The sequence below is a fragment of the Zalophus californianus genome, chromosome 6 (genome assembly GCF_009762305.2).
Source record: "Zalophus californianus isolate mZalCal1 chromosome 6, mZalCal1.pri.v2, whole genome shotgun sequence".
In the NCBI taxonomy this organism is placed as follows: Eukaryota; Metazoa; Chordata; class Mammalia; order Carnivora; family Otariidae; genus Zalophus; species Zalophus californianus.
The window spans coordinates 71,515,093-71,539,046 of NC_045600.1; the positions used below are offsets into that span (position 1 = coordinate 71,515,093).

The window sequence follows — 23,954 nt, forward strand, 5'->3', positions numbered from 1 at the left end:
ACAGAGACAGTGAGAGAGCATGAAAGGGTGGAGAGGGAGAAGCAGGCTCCCTCTGAGGGGAGAACCCATATGGGGCTCGATCCCAGCACCCTGGGATCATGACCTGAGTCGATGGCAGACACTTAACAACTGAACCACCCAGGCGCCCGTCTCCTGCTTTCTACCAGGCTACAGTTGACTAAACAGACCCCGCCCAGTTGGGCAGACCAGTATAAATCCAAATTCATAGGAACTCAGAATCAACAAGGATTTAGTGATGTAATAACCTAATTATACGACTTCTTCATGACACTATCCAGGAATGCAGACACAAAACTAGGTCTTCATGAAATCCCAAGCCCTTATAAAAACTCCAAGGCCTGAAGGATCTCCCACCAACAGAGGTCGTTCTAGGGACAGAATATAAGATCTCAGATACGTAATTCCTACCAGTCCCTTGACTTAGGCTGGTATTTCTGTGGGATTCTCATTCTTTTGGTCTTCAAGCTAGGAATATTCTATTTTTTGGCACTCCTTTGCGAGCTCTTTGTAAAAGGACTGGCCTTTACTGACTGGTAAACTGGGGCCTTAGTTGAGGGAGGGTCAAAAAGGCTACAAAACACAAGACTACACTGATTCTTCACTCTGCTATTCTCTCCAAATAAACTCTAACTCTGTAGCTGACCAAACATCAGCCCTATGTTTATACTATCTTAGAAAGAAAAGAAAAACATTCAGAAGTGGAGACAAGAGTAACTTGTGGACAAGGAAGGCTTCTATATAGCTTTTACTCCAGGCAAGCACCAAAGGAGGTTTCCTGAACCACTGATGCCACCTGGTGGCCAGCAAGACACATGAACAAAACAAAACCCACATACTTAAGATGACTTGAATTCAATTAAAACAAATCATACCCGAAATTTGGGCAATGTGGGTTGGAAGAGTTGATTACACAACTCTAATCTCCCAATATTTTTTGTTAAATAGCCAATTTACAGTTTCTGAGGAAAATATACTATCAAAGGAAACAGTATAAAGCCAAACTTCTCTCACTCCCCCTCCAAAATTTCATCTTTCCTTTTTTCCTTTTATCATCCTCTCACCGAAAATACCCCACACCCAGTGATTCCAGTCATACAATACATGTGCAAAGGGGCTTTAATTCATAAGTAAAATCAATTTTATTAATTAATTAGTTAATTTTATTAATAAAGATCTTTCCAAATATCCAGAGCAAACAATGAATTTCAAAGAAAAAAAAAACCTACATACAGTGATATTAGAAGTATCCCAGGATGACAACAAATATACATATAAATATGTACACCCATAATCACCGTCGCCTCCGAAAACCTGAAAGGAAGGGAAATCAAGAATGAGGCAAAGGACAGCTGGAGAGGCTGAGGGGACAGAAAAAAAAAAAGAACACCTAGAGAGAAGGGCTCAAGGAGGGTGGATCCCCTGGGCAGTACTCTCTGCATCCTCCCAGAACAAAAGACTACAAGTAGGAATGAAACTGAACCAGGATAACGGTTCCTTCAGGTGGCACTTCCACAGTTCTACTTATGGAGGCCTGAACACAAACTGTGGGATCTTAAGAGTTAGAATCCAGAAATCTTTTTTGTGAATGATACTGATTTTCAACCTGACAAAGAAGAATAGCGAAGCCCACCTCTAAAGAGATCGACGCCCAGTAAGGAAGAGATACTAGGGGCATTGGTGAGACCTCGGACGGCAAACCCGGACAGCCGACGTGCCAATTTGTACTGCCCACCCTGCACTTCACCATCCAAGTCCTAGCCATGCACTGACCTTTTTTCTTCCGACCTTTCTTCGGTATCTTCTTCCGCTTCTTAACAGGATTTTGATCCTGGAGACAGATGGAGAAGTGAAGGAATGGTAGTGTACTTCCAAAGGTTAACATCCCTCCCCGCACTCTGCATGGTAACGAGCCCCACATCCATCTGGCTGAAATCCAGGAGGCTGTCTCCCACCACTGTGTCCACCACCTTACCTCATCAAGATGAGGGGTTCCTCCTGTCAAAGCACTGATGTCACTGAAGTGTGTGAGGGAATGGAGCTGTGAGCTCATGACACTGGCCCGTTTTCGCCGTCCTTTCTCGCGTTTACTGACACTTAACCGCACCATCATGCTCTCCTCATAATTAATCCTGCCACAGAAACACAGACAATTTACATGTTTAGTCCATACACACAGAAAGCTGCAGCCAAGAACCTGGGCCCCGGTATTTACTCACCCCCTGTTCATATAGTTAAAAGAAATTTTACAGCAAGTCAACAGAGTAAGAGCAAACTAAATGTCTAATATTGAGCTTCCTCAACGAAATGTTCTTTATGCTAGAACTTCCCTCCTCCCTAGAAATGAACTCACAGCCCATCCACAAGAATACTTAAACTATTATTCTAGAAAATTCTTCTACTTCACTGTAACAAACAGGATTCCCTACATGGGCCCCTTCACTAAAATCTAACAACAGAGACTGTCGCCAAGGCAATATTGGTAAGTCTGTATTCGTGGTACAATTGCTTTTCTGTTTTTCATTCCCTGTATGACTGGAATCACTGGGTGTGGGGTATTTTCGGTGAGAGGATGATAAAAGGAAAAAAGGAAAGATGAAATTTTGGAGGGGGAGTGAGAGAAGTTTGGATGATAAAAGGAAAAAAGGAAAGATGAAATTTTGGAGGGGGAGTGAGAGAAGTTTGGCTTTTCTTCCCTGAACTTATCTAGCACGCTCAATGCCATTATAAAAACCTGGCTTCACTGCCTTCTACACAGAAGTGAGAACTGTGATAGCAAAATACAGAATTTTTAAAGCCCCACACAGGGTGGAACTGCGCATATTCCTCTTCGTATAGCATTTGTTCAGCCTCAACAGTTAGGAAAAAGAAAACGTTCTTCCTCTAGTTCCTATTCTGTACTTAACCACCTTCATTCTTAGAAACCACCAGCCCACCTTCCACTCCACTTTCTCTACAATGTGAGTTCTCTTGGTACCAGACTTAATCACATTCATACAAAACGTAAGGACAGGCTTCAGTGGCACAGAAAACAATTTCCAATTGCAAGGACTCAGACCTGTGTTGATCCTCCTGACTTTGGCGAGTAACATGAGGATGCCGAGCATCACGGATTTCCTCTGGAGCATCTGAGTACTGCTCCTTCAGTTCACGAATGACAGAGCTGCTCAATGCCCGTTTTTTGGCCCGTTCTAGGCGCTTCTTCTCCCGCTCAGCTTCTGTCTCATCTATGTGATAAAAATCCGCAAGGGTTATCCCAGAACAGAGAAAAAGGTAAGAGAGACGCAATTTATGCTGAGGAGGCAGCAGTCACAGTTCGTACCATAATGTACTGGAACCAACCGTGGTGGAACATATTTCTTAACTGTTCCTTTTGCAGATTTCTTCCCTGAAGCTTCAGACTGGCCTTCTTCTGCTTCATCTTCCTCCTCATCCTCAGAGCTCAACTACAAAAGGAACATAATGGGGGCGCCTAGGTGGCTCAGTCATTAAGTGTCTGCCTTCGGCTCAGGTCATGATCCCAGGGTCCTGGGATCAAGCCCCACATTGGGCTCCCTGCTTGGTGGGGAGCCTGCTTCTCCCTCTCCCACTCCCCCTGCTTGTGTTCCCTCTCTCGCTGTGTCTCTCTCTGTCAAATAAATAAAATCTTTAAAAAAAAAGGAACATAATGCCCATAAACTTAGGAAGTGTTAGACAATAAGAAAAACCAAAGCTGAAGTACGCTGGGGAGGTGGGAATAGAAACAAAAGCAAGAAAGGAAAATCTCATACTCTACATTCTAAGGCACAAGAGTAATAAGAGAATCCCAGGAGATCCGGGATCACCACGAGGCTCATTCAGACTTAAGAGTCCTCAGGAAAACCAGGATAATGCAACTCCCTACCTTGCTCATCATATTGCAGGGATGAGGCTTAAAACGGAGTGGGTCGTTCTCACCTGAAATAAAAAACCCAAGAGATCTTACAAGATTTGGAAATTTATGACGGTCCCCACATAACCTTATAGTTTCTGCCACTTACTGAGGCTGCCTGTTGCTGCAGTCTTGACTAGTTTGTCAACTTGATACTTCAGTTTTTGGTCCAAGGGACGAAGCTTTTCCAAAACCTATAATGTGGTTAAATAGGATTACATACCCTTCCTTCAGTTTTTGGTCCAAGGGGTGAAGCTTTTCCAAAACCTATAATGTGGTTAAACAGGATTACATACCCTTCCCAAAATTAAACATACATCAGAGTTCTATACTAATTTGCCAGACAAAGCACCTAAAATATATACAAACTAGAGCAGATGAAGAAGAAAACAGTTTTTTCATTTGGTTTCCTCGCTTAATCATTAAAACACCCACTTATATGAGAGCTATTGTGTGACAGTCCTAGAGTTCAGGCTTTGGAAATCTAGAACGCTAAGATGCCAAGTGCTTCATACCGTGCGAATCTCCACCAGTCTCAAAACTGCAGCATGTCCCTGAAGAGACCCTCCTGAGGCTTTGTCCAGGATGAGATGGGTCAAATCCATAAGGTACATGAGCAGTAGCTGGTCTTTTACCTCCAAGAGGCTGAGACCCTGAGGTGAATAAGAGAGTAAGAGATGCAAATTCAGTTTTAGCCAGAGAATCAGGAGGAGGGCCTAGGATAAACAGGATAATTTTTTCCAAGTTCAAGTTTTTCCCAATCAGTTCCTATACGGTATCTGGAACAGTCTCAAGGAAATGATTGTACCTAAAATGGTCACAGAGAGAATTATATTAACATGAGAGAGACAAACCTCTGAGAATTACTGGAAGACAGTAAGAACAGGAAAATCTAAATAAAGTATCCCCCAAAATGACCATGGCAGGGTTTCTCAACCTCAGAGCCACTGACATTTGGGAATGGATAATTCTTTGTTGTGAAGGCTGTCTGGGACTTGAGGAGCATCCCTGGCCTCTATCCTTTAAGGCCCCTCCAAATTTTGATAATCAAAATGTCTCCATATAGTGCTGAATCTTAAATTAATTTAATCAAAAGTTATTGATTTTATCCCATACAATGGGTTTATGCAATACAGTTAAAAGCAATGATCTACATATACTGACATGGACTTAAGAAAGTGTCTTGACCACGTCAAGACACTTTCTGCACTACAATATGGTTCCGATTAAGGCAGGGGAAATATGATGCACACATTTTATTTAATTAATTAATTAATTTAAAAGACTTTATTTGAGAGAGAGAGAACGCACGCACGGGGAAGGGGAGAGGGAGAGGGAGCCTGGAGCCAGACATGGGGCTCAATCCTGGAAACCTGAGATCATGACCCGAACTGAAGTCAGATGTTTAATCGACTGAGCAACCCAAGCACCTCCACACATTTTATAGAGAGAGAGAAATCTCGGGAAGATAACACACTATTAACAACTGCTACCCCTGGGGATCCAGATGAGGAAAAGGAAGAAATGGAGTGTGCACACTGTGAAAGTGTTTTCCCATCAAGCATTTACTACTTTTACAATAAAAGAAATTTCCAAACATGTATCCCAGTAGTTATCGCAGATTATGATTATACTATTTTTAAATTTTCTTCTTTGTGGCTTTATACATCTTCCAAACTTTCTAAAATTAAAAAACCCATTATATTTACAGTCAGGAAATCAAGCAAACGTTATAGAGGTTTATTCTTTTACGTATAAGAAAGTAGACTTGTTATAGTTGTTAAAAAAAAAAAAAAACTCTGTGAGACATAAAATGGAACTGTAAAAGTCCACAGCCCTCGGAAGACCTATTTCAGAGAGGCTAAATATTCTGCCTGCGGTTACAGAGTATTAGGAGTACAGCTGGGATTCAAACTCAGTCTGACTCTAACACCTAAGCCCTAGGTATCTTTAAACCACCATGCAAAGCTCTTGAGATCAGCACTACTGTGATAACAGGAGGAGGAGAAAAGATTTTAAAGACAAACTGTGTTTAAGTTTTGAATGAGGCACTTGGTAGTCAAACAATGGGTAAGTCACTTAACCTTATGACCCCAGTCTCCTCATCTGTAACATATACAATATTTCCTTCCTGCCCCAAAAAGTAATTATGAGGCTTAAATAAAGTATGAAAGCACTCTGTAACTTGTAAAGCGCCTAGTAAGGTTTTGGTCCTGAGAGATAAGTTACTAAATATCTGTTCAATGAATAAACAAATATATAGTGATCTAATATAAGTTTTTTGGTGTGGTTTTTTTGTTTTGTTTTGTTTTGGTAATGTGTCTCATGCTCTTCTGACTGCCAGCCAGGTGCCCCTATAGTGATCTAATAAATATGCTGGCAGCCCAGAACAAGTCAAGAATTTGAGAAGTAGGTTCTTTTGACGAGCTTGGATACTGTCAAGTTCAAACTGACTTATAAGCATATAAGAAAAATAACAAAAAGAAAACACAAAGATAAAAAATATCAGAAAAAATAAAAATAGGTAAGAATGAAACTTGTTGATGAGATGCACAATGAGAAAAAAGGCAAAAAGAGACTAAAAATTCTATTAGCTATGGGGTGCCTGGTTGGCTCAGTCAGTGGAGCATGCAACTCTTGATCTCAGGGTTCTGAGGTCAAGCCCCACGGTGGGTGTAGAGATTACTTAAGAATAAAACCTTTAGGGGTGCCTGGGTGGCTCAGTTGGTTAAGTGTCTGCCTTTGGCTCAGCTCATGATCTCAGGGTCCTAGGATAGAGCCCCATGTCAGGCTCCCCACTCAGTGGGGAGTCTACTTCTCCCTCTCCCTCCGCCTCTTCCCTCCACTCGTGTACTCTCTCTCAAATCAGTAAACAATCTTAAAAAAAAAAAAAAAGAATAAAATCTTCAACTGATCTCAGCTCAGGTCTTGATCTCAGGGTCATGAATCCAAGCCCTGCTTCGGGCTCTACACTCCACTGGGTGTGGAGCCTACTTAAGGGAAAAAAAAATCCTTCAATGTTTCTTACTTAGCTACCATAATGATTTTCATACTTTTGTCGACCTATGGAATATTTTGCTTAAATATCTTAGGACCAAAGCTCAATACATAAAACAGTACGTAATACCACAGTTTTCCAGTTCAAGCAGGTATGAAGGACCCAGAACCCTCCTTCTAGACTGCTTCATATCCAATGATCCCTAAGAAGGTTCTACAAGACCTTAATTTGAAAACTACCATATTTCAATTTTTAAAAAAAGATTTTATTTATTTACTTGAGAGAGAGAGAGTGCGCAGCAGAGGGAGAGGGAGAAGCAGACTCCCTGCTGAGCAGGGAGCCCGATACAGGACTTGATCCCAGGTCCCCAGGATCATGACCTGAGCCAAAGGCAGACACTTAACTGACTGAGGTACCCAGGCGCCCTACCATATTTACTTTTAATATGCACACTGTTTTCGTATTTTAACATCTCTGAAGTCAGAATGTATCTTTTAATCAATGGAATCTTAATGTTATATCATAGATTAATGGGCAGCATTTTTTTTTTTAGTATACAACATAAGTGGTATGTCCCCAATTATCAGCATCTTAGATCAGATGAAATACGGTAGTAACTCCTCAGTTGGCCAACAAGACTCTTCACAGAGTGACTACTCTTCTAGTCTTATTTCCTACTCCCCATCCCACCCCCCAACACACCGTACACCCAACCACACTAAATGACCTCCTTTCCCAGCATATCACCATGCTTTCAGGTCTCTGTGCCTTTGTACATGCTGTTTCTTTCTGTCCCCTGGACTCTTATTTATTCCTCATAATCCTTCTCCTCTGAGAAGACTTCCCTGACTTCCTCTGCTCTCTGGCAGTTATTTAATCTCTCTCCTGGGCTTGCACAGCACTCATGATGACTCTGTGAAGTGACTGTTATCGCTTATACCTATTGCTTTGATCTGTCTTCTCCACTAGACTTCAGCACAGAAACTGAATCTTACTCATCTTTGAAGCTCTAACACTTAGGACATACAAGACACTCAATAAACCTATGATGAAAGAACTGCTGAGAACAAGTCAGGGGGTGCTAACTCTTCAAATATGTCTTACCTTCTCTGTAGGATAGGCTCTAGCTTGAACTTTTTTTGTCAGAGCTTGTATTTGTGCAGTTACAGCCATCACCTGAAATTAGTCCAAATAGAACAGCTGATGAGAATACACCTAGTCATCTCTGTGACCTATGAAGGGCAAAAACTAAACAGTGACACCTAAAAATCATCAGAAACATTGCCTAAAATGCAGCACTACCTTCTTTTCAGTTCTGGGAAAGTACAGGAGAGATGGTTTTTGATACTTCATCAACAAGTACAAAAAACTTTCCACCTCTTCTTAAAGCTACAGAAACCATCTTACCAAACCATGGGGGAAGGGATAGGAACTGGGCCAGTGGTGGTGGGGTGGTGCTGTACCTTTACCTGTACTGGTTGAACTTTCAACCAGTACACCTGGTACCTAAAGGGCAAATCACCACTTTTCCCAGCACTGGTTTCCTTAGCTTTAAGAATAAAGGAAATTCGTTCAGGTGACTTCTTTTTGGAGTTTTCTGTATTGCTTTGGATGCGAAATGAATTACTTTGAATTCTAGCCTGAAAAAGTTTTCATTAAGTCACTTGGCTCTCACAGTATTTGGTACCATTCAATACATGCCTTCAAACGACCAAAGTTCGGAGGTGAAGCACACAAAATCAAAGCCAATCCGTCACTAACCCGTCCCAAAGGAGTGACATGACTCACCTGCTCCTGAAGGTGTTTCAAAAGTGTGACGGCACTTGTCAGGTCCGACTCCAGCATCTCCTATGAGAGGGAGAATAAAGAAAAGCCCTTCTTTCCTCAGGATTATGAGAAGACGTGGGGGGTGGAAAACCCTCCTCTCTCCTTCAGACACCCCAGACTTCCGACTTTCCCACTCCAGTACACATGCAGCCTCGCTTCACGGCCGGCCGGTCCTCCAGGTTTCTAGGAGGAGCGGTAGCTTCAGGCCCATTGCCCTACTGCTGCTCTCACCCCGCTGTGCCAGGAAGGTTGCTTCCTTTCATCACTCCCTTCCCTCACGCCAATAATCTGCCCTAAGCCGCTGAGGGTATAGGAAAAAAATCCCACAATAGCTACGCGAGGAACCTAACTCACGGGACTCCTCGGCGCCTCCATTTTCACAAAGCCCGCCTCTTCCGGGGAGGTACTTTCTGAGCTAACGCTGCGCAACAGATTTGATAGACAACAGCCGCTGGCAAATCTAAGCCAATAGCAATAGTGATCTCTCACTTCCGCCCCGAACAGGATGTGTGGAAGGAGGAGCCACGTCCAGCCAATAGAATGGAAGAACTGACTAACTTCGTCAGATTTAGGGGGCGATCTAATGACGTGAAAATGCTCGTGGAAAGGAGCGCTTGATTAGTGGGTTGTATAGAATGTTTGGAGTTAAACCAATAAAAAACGAGCCAAGTGATTGATCGACAGTTAGAAAGGCCCAATGGCAAAAAGAAGTTTGCAGAGCAAACTGAAGAACGTAGTGGCGTCCCGGATACCGCAGTACCCAGCCTTTTTTACTAGCCTGCCCTTGCGTGGCCACAACTGACCGGTAGGTGGCAGTCCTCGGCTTCTCGCTGAGGTGACTGTGTTGCGGATCAGCCATAGCTGGGGACTGCTCCAATGCAGGCCGCGCGAGATTCCTCACAGACCGCAAGGCCCTTGGATCGACTTTGTGACAGTAGTCTTGTGTGATCCTGGATATGTCACTCGGTCTCTGAGCTTTTTTTTATGTGTAAATAAGAGAGTTTGGCCAGAGAAGCCCAGAGCCAGGGTTTAGAAACGAACACCCGCCTCCGCGTCGTGTGCAGAGGGGACCCTGTGCAAAGACCCACCATATGCCACTCCCAACACTCCTCATCCCTACCCGTTTGGGGACGTGAAAGCACGTTTTACAAATGAGGAAGCCAGTTAAGATTTATGTGACATGCCTCCTGCCACACGGGTCCGCAGCAGAACTTGGTCCAAATCCAGCTTGTGTTTCATTATGCCCTGCCTCATCTTTTCTCGATACTTCAAAATATGTCAACTCACTCCTGCTTCTCACAGGCTGATAAAGTGAATTGGGTCGGTACTAATTGCTTCCGTCACCTGCCTTAGGAAGTAAGCACTGCAGAGGTTAATAACGGTCTTGAATTTGTCCCGCAAGGGCAAGCTGACCTCACACTAGAAATCAGATCTCCTGACTTGGAACCGTCTTCTGGAATTAAGGAAGGAATAACCCCCATATCTCAGCCAGGGTGGGAAGATACTGGTTTCTAAATCTTTTGCTGGACTCAGCAAGAATAGGTAGGAATTGTATCCAGTACCCATGCCTCTTAACTTTGGTTTGCTGCTTCAGGCCCACCATGGAATCTCAGAGTGCCTTGACAACCTATTCATTCTATTAATCAATAATTTTTGTACTGTTTGTCAGGATTTGTATTATGAAAAGTTACCATTACTTTTCTTTTTTAGATTTTATTTATTTATTTGTCAGAGAGAGAGAGAGCACAAGCAAGGGGAGTGGCAGGCAGAGGGAGAAGCAGACTCCCCACTGAGCAAGGAGCCCCACTTGGGACTCGATCCCAGAACCCTGGGATCATGCCCTGAGCCCAAGGCAGGACACTTAACAACTGAGCCACCCAGGCATCCTGAAAAGTTGCCATTTCAACATAAATTCTCATACTTGTCTTGTTAGGTAACAAATAAGATTTTCCTTTCCTTGAAACTTGAAATTAATCTGTTCATATGCATTATGATGTCAGTGAGGAAACAAATTATGCTGCTTTGTTTTGCTTTTGATGATTAAGTACTTGCCATTCTTTTTTATAAGAAAATCTTGGAGTTAATAGTGCAGTAAATCCTTGTAAAACTCTTCCAGGACTCAACCAACAAGTATTGGCAAAGAACACGAGATCATTAAATTTATTGTTTTCTTTTTCTTTCAGCAATTCCATACACTGTCAGTCATTAATAACATTTGATGCACTGTAATTCCTATCCATTCCTCTAGATATAAGTTTTTTGTTTTTTGGGTTTTTTTGCTCTGACTTCTTTCAGGATTTTTCTGTCTTTGGTTTTTGCAGTTTGAATATGATATGCCTAAGTATAGGGGTTTTTTTGTTGTTGTTGTTTGGTTTTTTGTTTTGTTTTGTTTTGTTTGGGTATTTATCCTGCTCAGTGTTTTCTAACCTTTCTAAGTTTCAGGTTTAGTTTGGTTTCTGTCATTAATTTTGGGAAATTCTCAGCCATTATTATGTCAAATATTTATTCTCCTTTATCTCTTTCTTCTACTTCTGACATTCCCATTATGCATGCAACTTCTGATATTGTCCCACAGTTCTTGGATATTCTGTTCCATTTCTTTCTTTCTTTTTTTTTTAAAGATTTTATTTATTTATTTGTCAGAGAAAGAGAGCACAAGCAGGCGGAGTGGCAGGCAGAGGGAGAACCAGGTTCCCCACTGAGCAAGGAGCCCAATTTGGGACTTGAGCCCAGGACTCTGGGATCATGACCTGAGCCTAAGGCAGATGCTTAACTGACTGAGAACCCAGGTGTCCCAGTTCCATTTCTTTTCATTCCTTTTTCTCTTTGTATTTTAGTTTAAGAAGCTTCTACTGACATTTCTGCAAGCTCACTGATTCTTTTGTCAGCCTTTGTTTAGTCTGCTGATAAGACCATACAAGGCATTCTCCATTTTTGTTAGTGTTTTTGATTTATAACATTTCTTTTTTTTTTTTTAGATTTTATTTATTTATTTGACAGAGAGAGACACAGTGAGAGAGAGAACACAAGCAGGGGGAGTGGGAGAGGGAGAAGCAGACTTCCCGTGGAGCGGGGAACCCAACGCAGGGCTCAATCCCAGGACCCTGGGATCATGACCTAAGCCAAAGGCAGACGCTTAATGACTGAGCCACCCAGGCGCCCCTGCATTTCTTTTTTTTTTTTTTAAGATTTTATTTATTCATTTGAGAGAGAGAGAGACAGAGAGAGCACAAGCAGGGGGAGAGGCAGAGGGAGAGGAAGAAGCAGACTCCCAGCTGAGCTGGGAGCCCAACGTGGGGCTTGATCCCAGGACCTGGAGATCATGACTTGAGCCGAAGGCAGACACGATGCTTAACCATCTAAGTCACCCAGGCACCCCTGACTTCTAACATTTCCTTTTGATTTTTTTCTAGAGTTTCCATCTCTACATTATCCATCTGTTCTTGCATGTTATCCACTCTTTTTCATTAGAGTCCTCAGCATATTAATTATAGTTATTTTAAACTCCCAGTCCAATAATACATTAATCATGTTTTTTATTTTCTGTATATTATGATGTTTTGACATCTTAGGGGCCTTGCTAATCCTGGAAAGACTGCCGCTCCCTGAGCTAGCTAAATTCTAGAGGTAACAAACAACTCATGGGTGAGCCCACCTTTCTTATGCAAACCACCCAATCCAAAGCCTGTGTGTCCAACCATCTCCTTTATCTAACTCTAACACATCAAGCCAATATTTCTCCTGCTCTAAGTGACTCCAGGGACAGGTACCAAACAATTGGAGACCTCTACTATAGCCAAAAGTTCCCTACAAATCATTCAAACTAGCCAATCCTAAGATGTTTGCCCTGCCCTGTCTTGCCTTTCCTGCAGAAGACACAATAAAGGATTGTGCCCGTGCTTTCTCCTGTTGTTTTGCCTCCTGACTGGCTCTGGTGCTCCCCTGTGTGGCCCTGTGTCTCATAGCATGTCCCCTCCTCTTGGGGATTGTGGGAATTTACTCTGTCATCTTACCATGCATGATTAAAACAAAATCCTGAGGACATTTGAAGATTGGTAATTGCAAAATCCCTGCCACATATGAATCTGGTTCTCATGTTGCCTTGTCTCCTCAGATTTGGGGTGTCATTTGTTTGTTTGCCTTTTAGCATGACTTGTAATTTTTTTTTAAATATTTTATTTATTCATTTGAGAGAGCACAAGCAGGGGGAGAGGCAGGCACAGGGAGAAACAGGCTCCCCACTGAGCAGGGAGCCCGACATAGGGCTCAATCCCAGGACCCTAGGATCATGACCTGAGCCGAAGGCAAACGCTTAACCATCTGAGCTACCCAGGCACCCCATGATTTGTAATTTTTTATTGAAAACAGATATGATATGTTGGATAATAGGAATTTAGGTGGATAGGTCTTTCATGTGAGGTTTTATGCTTATCTGGCCAGGAGTTAGGCTGTGTCTACTGTTTGCTGTTGCTATAAGTGTCAGAGATTTCAATTTCCTCTGTTGTCCTTGGTTTTGTCTCCTCCATTGTCTTTGTTTTCCCTAGAAACTCCTTCTTAAACAGAATACAAACCTTTCAGTTCTTTTAGCTATAATCCACACTTATTATACAGGAGCCCTATTGATGTGGTAATAAGGTGAAAGGGGAAGCATTCTATCATCCTATGATTAAGTCTCAAGCCTGTGCCCCTGGGCTGTGGCCTTCAAGAGTGTTTCTTAGGTTTTGGGGATATTTTTCCCTCCCTTATGTGAGACAGGAAGGCTAGAGGGGTCTGGAGTTGTTTCCACTTTTTGGCTATTATGAATAATGCTGCTATAAAAATATTCATGCAAGTGTTTGTGTGGATATATGCTTTCTTTTCCATTGGGTAAATAGAAGTAGATGGCCAAGTATTTGATACATGTATGTTTAACTTTTTAAGAAACCTTCAAACAATTTTCCAAAGTAGCAATGCTGTTTCACATTCCCACCAGCAATGTTTGAGGGTTCTGGTTTCTCCACATGCTTACCAACATTTCTTATTGTCTCTGTCTTTTTTAGGATAGCCATTCTGATGGGTGTGAAGTGTGGGTGTGAAGTGGTATTTCATTGAGGTTTTAATTTGAATTTAATTTGACATCTTTTCATGTGCTTATTTTTTAGCCATTTGTATATCTTTGTTGAAATGCCTATTTAAATCTTTTGGCCATCTTAAAATTCAGTTGTCTTCTTATTGAGTTGTAAAGGTTCTTTATATATTCTTAACACAAGTCCTTTATCAGAAATATGATTTGCAAATATTTTCTCCAAGTCTATGGCTTAAATTTTAATTTTCTTAATGGTGTCTTTTAGGTACAAAAGTTTTTAACTTTTATGAAGTCCAATTTATCAATTTTTCTTTTATGGATTGTGCTTTTGGGATCATATATAAGACTTTATGCCTAACCAAAAACTTTCCCTATGTTTTCTTCTAAAAGTTTTATAGTTTTGGATCTTAAATATAGGTCTATGGATGGGATGCCTGGGTGGCTCAGTCGGTTAAGTGTCTGCCTTTGGCTCAGGTCATGATCCCAGGGTCCTGGGATCGAGTTCCACATCGGGCTCCTTGCTCAGCAGGGAGTGTGCGTCTCCCTCTGCCTGCGGCTCCCCCTGCTTGTGCTCTCTCTCCCTCTGACAAATAAATAAATTTAAAAAAAATTTAGGTCTATGGCCCATTTTAAATTATTTTTGTGTATGGTGTGAGGTAAGGATCTAAATTTATCTTTTTGCATGTAGATATTCAGCATCATTTGTTGAAAAGGCATTTTCCTCCAATTGCTTTGGAATTTTTGTTGAAAATCAATTGATCTAGTTTAGTTTTAAATTTTAATTAAATTAAAATTCAATTTCTCAGTTGTTTTAAACACATTTCCAGTCCTTAATAGCCACATTTGGCTAGTAGCTACTGCACTGGACAGCTCTGGGGACACAAAGATGAAAATATTACAGTCTCTGACCCCAAAAAGCTCACAGTCTGTGACACAAACTTAAGTAAACAAACAGTATAAGAAATGAGCAACATGCTAAAAATAAAAAGCAATAGTAGGGAGGAAAGAGAATATTTGTGAATATTTGTGAATATTTGCCTCTGGCAGAGGGAACACGACCAGGGCTCAGTTACCAGACTGGGGCATAGTCTGGGGCCCAAGTCTTAGGAACAAGACAGAAGCTAAGTTTCTGGAACTACTGCACAGGGGCAAGGACAACTGGATGCTGAGACTCCAAGTCTGGCCAGAGCTCATTCTATGCCTCCTGCGTTGGGGCGGATCAGGGATAGGGCTGACCCTGCAGGTGTGACAAGGTATAGCAGAGGAGAAAATGGACACAGGACTGTGAGCCAGGTTACCCTTCATACCTTCCTCCCCAGGATCCTTGGCACTCCCCAGGGAGGCTAGGCCTTCCTAAGGCTCACCCATATCCTTGGGGGCTATAGACCCCATTCCCTGCACTCTCATTTCCCACCCTCCATTGCCTTGCTTTCAAGCCTTCCTCCCACCTCAGTCCTCCGTGTGCACGCTCCCTGTTTGCACGACAGGATGGTTCCATATTTCAGGCCCTTATCCTATCGACCTTGCTCTGTCAGGACCCATAAAAACCATCTTTTCTTTCTCTTTCTTCTTTTTTTTCCATTCATTTTTCTTCCCTTTGATTGGCCAGGGCATAAGGTAAGTCCCTGGGAAGTCAGAAAGCAGAGGCCCTAGTAATGACTCAGTTTGGCGTCTGCAGTGGGGTGTGGGGGGCCCATGGGAGCCGCACAGAGCAGGGTGAGAGTAGAGAGCAGGGTATTTCAGATGTTTCTGGGCTTATGCTTTTGCATCAGGAAAGCAGCCATCCATGCTATACCAGCTGTCAGCTCAAGGGCTTTATCAGAGTCATCAACTATATTAGGCTCTTGGACAGAACTTTAATTGACTTTTGGCTAAAGGCCAGCTCAGAAGTTCCACAACAAAGGACAGGTACAAATGTGAGCTAAAGGATAAGTTACAGAGCCTGAAAGAGAAAAATGACCAGATAAAATTTTGAGTGTGAAAACTGAGACATTTCAGAATTGGCTGTGCCAAAGAAATGATGAGACATTATCATGCCAATGTCAATGTTGTGAAAATAAAGTCTTGTACACAGATACAGATAATAGCTTCTACTACATACTAGGATAATTTCCCATGACCTGAGACGCCACCATGTACCTACTATCACTTCTGGCCCCAAGCAGAGTCTCTCTGTCCAAGTGCCCCCCTCTCCTAAGAGGATGATGTTCAAGGAGCAAAGAAGAGCCAAGGCAGAAAACGGGTGTGTGTTGGCATCTTCTTAGATATCATTTATCAGCCTCCTTGAGTCATTTTAAAATTCATTTTGGTTCATTTTTGAGAGCGAATTACCGGTTAGCCTCTGGAGACTCTGGTAATCATGCAAATGCAAGTTACTTGAGGAGAGACCCCTGGAATCATTCTCGGCTTGAGAAGCCTCCAAAAACTCCAAACTTAATTTTTGTATATCCTAGTTAAAAAAAAAATCTCAATGTATATTTTATCCATACACATAAAAGGGTCCAGATGGGTACCCTCTAACTACTAACCATGGGCACCTTTGTGGAATGGGACTGTGAATGGTGGAAGGGGCTTCACTTCTTTTGCCTTATAGAAGATTCATTGTTTGAATGTTCAAAGTCATGAGCATTACTTTTATAACTGGGGACAAAGGAGAGAAGGAAGAAGTGAGGGAGGAAAGAAGGAAAAAGGGACTTGAAAAGAGAGAAGAATATACAGAAAGGCAAAAAAAAAAAAACACAGAGAGAGGGAGAGAGAGAGAAAGAAGGGGAAAAAGGGAAAGAGAGAGAGGAAAAGAAAGGAAGAGGCGCTCCCTCCACCCTCACCCTGAATAAGATCCAGGGAATCTCATCTATGTCCCCTATCCTGCAAGAGCAATTGGAGCCCTCAGAGGAACAGGGAACAGCAGCTGTCCACCTTCTTTGGTGTATTATTCATCATGTATTTATTTTATTTCAATTTGTCAGAGTTGAAAGGGCTCGAGATAAAAATATACACAATAATTTTTGGCCATTTAAAATATTAAACAATGAATAACATTTAGGGAGACTAGGGGCAAGAAGCAGGGGAAGGGGAGGGAAGGGAAACCCGTAAAAGGAACATGTTGGGCAAGAAAGAAACAGTGGGTTCAAGTAAATAGCAACACATACCAGTCTGCTTAAAAACCCTAGGAGGCCACTACTCCTTGTTTAAGCGCTTAAAGCTTGTTCCCTAGAGGCTGGGCCAGAAAGGTAAACCTAGAAGACTTGGTCTCCCTTCATCCTTCAGAATGCCCACAGCACTGGCCAGTGGCTGTGGACGTGGTTGCTCAAGATCCAACCCTTTGTTCAAGACCCACCTGGAGCTTACCTTCCAGAGAAGCTTCCCCTCATTGCCCTCTGCCCTGCGTTCAGTGACAGCACGTCTGCATTCCTATATTTATGCCCTCAATTTTTCAGTGATTTTGCATACGTTAACTGTTGTCACTCTGGACCTGTGATCATGTCGGCCGTGCGTGTTCATCGATCTGAAAACTCTTTGAGGACAAGGAGGACTCTGACCTGGCTCTTTGCCCCTTTCAGTGTCTAGGTGCTGCCCGGTCCACAGAGAGTGTGCAGTGACCTTCCCGTCCCCTTCCCACCACCTCTTCGTGCTCTTCTGCGGTGACATTGCCAGAAGCCAGAAGGACCATTGTTAGCAGATGACCACGCAGGCACGGCTGTCTAATTCTAGCCAAGGGCATGGGGAAAAGGACAGAGCCCAGGGACCTGTGGCCTCTTCTCTGAGAGGACACAGGGCTAATAATAGGAGGGGAGATTAGGGAGGGATTTGAACTGCATTGTTATCTCACAGGAATGGCCTCTGAGAGCCTTTTTTTCCAAGCTCTTCCAAGAGCGGCACTACCCCCTCCTCTGCCCTGTGTCTCTGAAGGAGTGCTCACTGTCTTTCATCACTTCTTTCTCTCCTCTTTCCATCTGCTCTTCTCTGTTAGCCCCCACCCATTCCTTCCCCACCCTACGCGTCCAGCCCCCGTCCCCTCCAGCCCATCCTCAGGTCTCATCCCTTTTCTGTCTCTTGCACCTATGTTCCCTACTTCTCTGCCTTGATCTGTTTCCTTCCACCACTCCCACAAAGTCCTTCATACGGATTCTTCTTGCCCACTTCTGTGTCCCTTCTGGGGTCCCCACCCCCTCTCCTCCTCCCAGACTCCCCACTGTCTTCAGCTTCAGGCACCAGACTTGTTTTCTAAGCTGGTGGCCTTTGTCGCCCATTTCCTGACACATGTGAACCAGTTCCTCCTTCTCCTGCCTCTGTGCCCTTGCTATGCCCTCCTCAAAGCTCAGCTGGACAGGCACAGGTAACAGAGATTGGGGTGGGCTGACAGCCTCCACTCCCCTAACAACTAGAAATCACCACCACCAGGCACCAAGCATTGGGACACCTCTGAGAACAAGACTCAGGGCATGCAGGCCATAGGAGACACCCCCTTGAGCCCAGCCACAGCTATTCTTAGGAACCCAGTACCACAAAAGGGCCTTTTGCTTTGTTTCACACCACCCCCATGGAGCTGCTCTTGGCAGCCACGCTGTAATCTCAGAGACAGGGGGCCCAGGCATGGAGAGACCAGGCTGGACGCTGTGCCCCCTGCCCTGACTGAGACTCTGCCCTTGGGGCAAGGTCACCTCCCCTGATGACACACAGCCACACGGCTCTGCCACTCTCTCTGCGTTCTTGGCCTATTTCACTCCACAGCTGAACCTCAGCTCTACCAGCCCCTCCTCCCACTCCTCCGCAGGACCTCCTGGCCTGCCCCTCTCACTCAGGCTCCCAAAGGACCCTTTTCTGGCTCTTTCCCACTCCCAACAAACCAACTAGCTCACTGTATTACTCCCCTCCCCTCCCCCTTTCCTGCTCAGAATGGTTCAGGCTATTTTGATCTAGTAAATCCAAAGCCCTTTGATAAAAGCCCTTCATTCCCTGCTGCCGGTGGGGAAGCTAAGACCCCAACTCTGGTGTTTTCAGGGTGGAAGAACCTGACCAGCTCTCAGTCTTCAGTCTGGTCCGTGGCTCCAAGGTGATCTGGCAGTCAGGCTACCTGCTGCCGCTGAAAAACTCCCTTGGGAGAATACAGCAACCAGCTCCCCGGGCTCCTCCTTCGTTCCATACCAGACCCAGGGAAGTCGCTTACCACCTGCTCCCCAAGGCTGGAAGGACCGGTGTAATGTGTATATCTCTTGGTGTTCTTAATCAGTTTCTAATGGTTGTGTGGACTTGGGGGCATGTGCAGCAAAGGGCTGGAAGTAAACCCAGGCTCACACAGCCCGCAGCAGGAATGCCGCACAGAAGGGTCAGCCTTCCACCCTACATCCCGCTGCAAGAGACCAGCAGCCCTCCCCTGGCTGGGTTATGGGCTGGGTCAGGTGGAGGCACCTGCTGGGTCAAAGCAGCAACATCATCTTTCCGGGTAAAATAAAACTGCTGAGACATTAGCAAGCAGAAGAAGCCCCAGCCCGCGGGCGCTACTCTGGATCACTCTCTAGGGTGACTCCCTGCCCTCTGGCCCTACTTTCTCCTCATACCCTGGACCACCGGAGGCCAAGGCCTTTCTCAGGCAAGTTGGTGAGGGCCAGAGGAGGACTGCGTGGCTTCCCCAAGCTCTGCTGTGAGCTACCAGGAAGTGTATCTGGAGATGAGGAGGAGTTGGCTGAGCCTTTCGCTTGCAAGCCTGCCTTATGGTGGTAGGTACCCCAGCTCTCCAGGTATTCCCAAACCACCGCTCAGCCTTCCAGAGAGAGTCAGGAATAGGAAAACAGAACCAGAAAATGCAAAAGGGAATGGGGGACAAAATCAGGGCGTTTCTTATCACCCCCTCTTCATGAGTTCGGGATTGCCCGACCTTAAAAACACAACAAACCGTGTTATTTGACCCTCTTCCCTTCTAGCTGCGGTCTAATCTCTTTTACTTCACTGCCAAGCTCCTCAAATGCACGGTGGCCACCCACTGCCTCCCCTGCCTGGCCGCTCATCCTTTTCCTAATACCTCCCTGCAGCCTGGCTCTGCCCTGTGACTCTACAGAAGGTCCTTGCTCCAACATCACCCAAGTTCTTCCTCTCTGTCTCCCCGCCACTCAGTCTTTCTTTGGCATCTGACACTGTGGCCACCTGCTCCTCTTGAAACACTTCTTCTGGTTTCTAGGAAACTGCCCTTTTCCGCGCTCCTTGGCTCTCGGGTCGCCTTCCCCCTTCTCTGTGAGCTTCTCTTCCTTCTCCCGTCTTTGCACCACAAGTATCTCCTGGGGCTTTTTCTATTGTCTCCAACCTCATAGCTTTTTCCATGCCCTTCCCCGCCCCTACCAAGGCAGTAGGTCTCAGGCACCAGTCCTGCCCCCCAGTCCCACCATTCCAACTTCTTACAGAGATGCAAAATATCCTCCGTCAGCTGTCCCACTGTTACCTCCAACGCCCCACACCAAACACTTTGTCCTTCCTCCTGTCTGCCGAAGAGCTTGTCCCTGTTGCTGCTACCCCCATCCTTGCCGACATAGTGCAGTCATTAGTCTTCCTTCCTCATTTCCTGTGTCCAGTCTCTCAGCAAGGCGTTTCTTTCTTCCTTAGAAACCCCTCCAGCCTTGCCCCTTCCTCTTCACATCTGCTGGCCCTGCCCTCCACCCGACCTGGATTGCTACTCTGCCCTCCTCTGGGTCTCCCTGTCTCCAGCCTCTTCTCCCTCAAAGCACCTAATAATTCCCTCCGCTTGGCCCCTCCAATTCTACTGTCATGATGTGGCAGTGACTGCCCCTGGTTCAGAGCAGGATTGCCTCCAGGATATTGTCCATTTTGCTGGTCTGGGAAACATGGCAGCGTCAGCAGAAAGCACCTCAGAGCAAGAAACTTGGGTTTGAATCCTAGTGCCACACTTGCTGCTTGACCTTCCGCAAACATCTTGACCTCTCTGAACCCTGTTGCTCAACCATAAGATGCAATTTAATTGGCAAGCAAGTGTAGGATAACATGTATAAAATGCCGGGCTTTGTGCCTGGCACAGGGAAGCATTCCACACACAAACAGACGTCTCCCCTCTTCTACAGTGTGGCCCCACCTGAAGCTCCAGACTCCCCAGAGTCTGACCAGGGATATGTCGCCTGAGTCTTCATGACTTCACCATGCCGTTTGCCTGCCATGCTTTTGGTCATGCTACAATTCTTAACCACATCCCCATTCCCAGTGCTTCTCAAAGGCCTACCCACCTTTCAATCCCCAGTTTCAGGCCCCCACCTAGAAAGCTTTGATGGTTCCAACCCACACTGAACAAGAGCTTCTCTGCCCTTAAGTTGTTCTGGATGTGGGCCACACCATGTAGCCCTGAACCATTCTCCTTTGGTTTCCAATATGTTACCTGTGGTTTCCCGAGGTGATGGCAATGCCTGTGGGTCAGATGCCATGTATCCTTCTATAGTCACCACAGAACTGGGCACGCAGCAAGGCATCTGATTAAGTGACTGACTGGGACCCAGCTGTGGGGAAGGAAGGATGAGTTAGGCTGGAAGCTGGGAGGGAGGCACTCCTGGCAAGTTCACGAACACCAGTGCCGTGTCTTCAGACTGGCTATAGATGGTAGCTCAGACTCTGTGTCTTAGGCATGTGCGGAGATGTACACATACACATGTATGTATGTGTGTACGTGTGTAGGCATGTGTGCTGTATGCACTCACCTGCATTTATAGTTGGGGGTAGAGATGGAGAGATAGGTGATGGGCCAGGGAGGCCTGCTTAAGGAAGTGAGGCCTCTGACAGAAAGAATGAAGTAGAGGATCCCTTCTCCCTCGGGAAGCGGGCAGGTGATTACTCAGCCTGTTGGCTCCTCACTGAGCAATTACCATCTGCTCCTTGTAAATTGCATGGGCTGTCCATACCTTGGGCTGATCCAGGCCTGGCAGCTACTGCCCCAGGGATGCCTGTGAGCAGAGCAGAGGACTTTGGGTGGAGGAGCAGGGCTTATGCTGGGTCCCCCGCTGGGGCCCAGCAGAGAGAGAGCAGTGTAAGGCTCCAGCTCTAGACACCAAAGTATCCAGCAGGCAACTCTGGGATGCTGTTTCTCAGTTTGCCCAATTATTTCACATCACAATACCCTGGCCATTCTCCTTCCAGAAGTTTCTAGCCCCCCCGGTATCCTAAGTCTGGCTCCAGGTCAGTGGTGATTAGGACTGCTGAAGGAACCCAGGTCAGCCCCATCTCTGAGGGCCTCAATTTAACCTGCCTCCCCTCCACAACCCAGCTCCTGGATCCTAGAGCCAGCCCAGCTCCACCGGGCAGCTCCACCCAGGATCCCCAAGATCCTCAACCAGGACACACACAAAACAACCTAGCTGACAGTTGACTCGAATGGCCAAGCAACCTCTACCTGGGGGCCTCTGTTCCCATCAGATGTCCTTGGCCGATACCACCACTGAGCCTGGGTGACTCCTGGCAGGCCTCGCATATTGACCTGCTGTGAGGGCAAGTCCATGGGCAACAGTCAGGCACGGCTGCCTCTCCTGGCTTCGAGGCTAGCCTGCAGTCCTGGACTGAGCCTAGGACAGTTTGAACCCTTGGCCTCCCAGTCATGGTGTTCCCAAGGGCAGCCCCAACCTGGGCGGAAGAGGCCACGGGATTGCTGGATCGCTGATCTACCCTGGCCAGGACCATCCTTACACTGAGTGGACTTAATGAGGCTGCAAGAGATGCAAAAAAGCAAAGAGCCCCTGGCAAGGTAACCAGTCCTACCACCCGCAGTCAGGTCTGTGTTCCTCAGGGTAAGAGCTGCCATTTCCTGAGGACCCACTATGTGTCTGGGGCTGTGCTAGGTCTTTTACCTGTGCAAACCCTGATGGACTTAATAGTCCTGGAACGGAAATGTGACCATCCCCATGTGACTGATGATAAAACTGACTCAGAGAGGTTCTGTGACTGACATTGAACACACAGCTGGGAAACGATGAAGATGGGTTTCAAACTGGATCTTTGTGACTGACATGGAAGCTCACCAGGTTGCTCCTTGCAAGCCCTCTGAGGCCTCCAGCCTTGGATCTAGACTGGCTATGCCCCCCAAGCCTCCTTTTTGATGAATTGTACCCCTACAAACACTCCCTGGAGGCCAGACCCAACTTCCCAAAGACCCCCAAGCTAAACTGAGCCAGCCCCAGCCCAGCCCTCTCCCCTCTTTCCTTTCCAGCTGCTCATTGTCTATCAGAAAGCAGAGACTGTAGTGGAGAGTGGGGGCAGGGTGCGGAGGGGTACAAAAGATTTTTGAGCGATCAGGAAAAACAAAAGAATGACAAGAAGCAACAGCTGTTTGTAAAGGGAAACCTGAGACAGGCTCAAAGCCCAGGCCCTAATCCCAGGCTCGTGTGGAGCCAGGGTAGGGGTCCCCCCAAGGTCAGGGATTCTAGGGGTGGGCAGAGAGGAGCGCTCAGCCCCACCGCAGGGTGGGCCCCTTCTCCCATGTGCTCAAACAACTCATGCCTCATTCCTTTCCCTGGGCCAAGCCCCCTGCATTTTCCTCCCCCTCTTTTGCTCTCCTTTCTGGGGTTTGGGGCTTCTTTCTGTGTTCCCTCTTTCCATACCGAGGTCCACTCTAACTTGTCCTGGTGCACCCCCTCCTTCCCCATTCCTGGTAGTAATTTTAGCAACTTTTTCTCTGAACTCCGGCTGGCATGTCACAGCAAATGGCCCCTGTTTGGGCCTGACACTTGATCAGGGTGGTGACAGAGCCCAGACAAAGCAGGCACCATGCCGGGGAGGGGAGGGCAGGGCAGGGCAGGGGAGACAGATCACCTTCCTTTCTCTCCAGGCCTTATTTGGTCTACCTTGGTGAAGTTGCCCTCCCCCCAGCCCCTCTTTATTTATAGCATTTTGCTCTGCTCTCCTTTGTCTTGTCTGCTCTCACTCTGCAATACACGAGGCACTATCCCCACCCACCCCCACATGGTGGGGCCCCGGCCCCTCACTCTCCCCACCAGGAATGTGCCTGCCAGCAAAGGCCCTGGCCATAAGCTGAGGCCCATATCCCACTTCTACAAACAGTTGCATAGAGCTGTCAGGAGGAAGGGTCTTTATTTTGGTCACTCTTACGTCCTTATTGACTAGAACAATGCCGCATTAATAGAAGCTCAATAACT

At 45.7% G+C, this 23,954-nt stretch overlaps 1 protein-coding gene across 1 annotated transcript; it reads right to left on the reverse strand.

The window, feature by feature from the left end:
• Nucleotides 1-1,127: 1,127 nt before the first annotated feature.
• On the reverse strand, nucleotides 1,128-9,183 carry NGDN (neuroguidin). Its single transcript, XM_027570942.2, has 11 exons — nucleotides 9,108-9,183; nucleotides 8,715-8,774; nucleotides 8,031-8,102; nucleotides 4,444-4,581; nucleotides 4,038-4,122; nucleotides 3,902-3,954; nucleotides 3,341-3,464; nucleotides 3,077-3,245; nucleotides 1,994-2,150; nucleotides 1,792-1,849; nucleotides 1,128-1,332 (listed from the first exon to the last, which is right to left on the reverse strand). Exons 1-11 carry the CDS (start codon nucleotides 9,126-9,128, stop codon nucleotides 1,313-1,315), a joined length of 957 nt encoding a protein of 318 aa, XP_027426743.1. The 5' UTR covers nucleotides 9,129-9,183; the 3' UTR covers nucleotides 1,128-1,312.
• Nucleotides 9,184-23,954: the final 14,771 nt, after the last annotated feature.

Excerpts from the sequence above, each read along its gene's own strand:
- NGDN (XM_027570942.2), bottom strand. The coding sequence starts at position 9,128 with ATGGAGGCGCCGAGGAGTCCC. Across the intron at positions 8,103-8,714 it reads TGAAACACCTTCAGGAGCAG|GTGATGGCTGTAACTGCACA; the intron begins GTGAGTCATGTC and ends GACTAATTTCAG. Across the intron at positions 3,955-4,037 it reads TGCAGCAACAGGCAGCCTCA|GTGAGAACGACCCACTCCGT; the intron begins GTAAGTGGCAGA and ends TTTTTATTTCAG.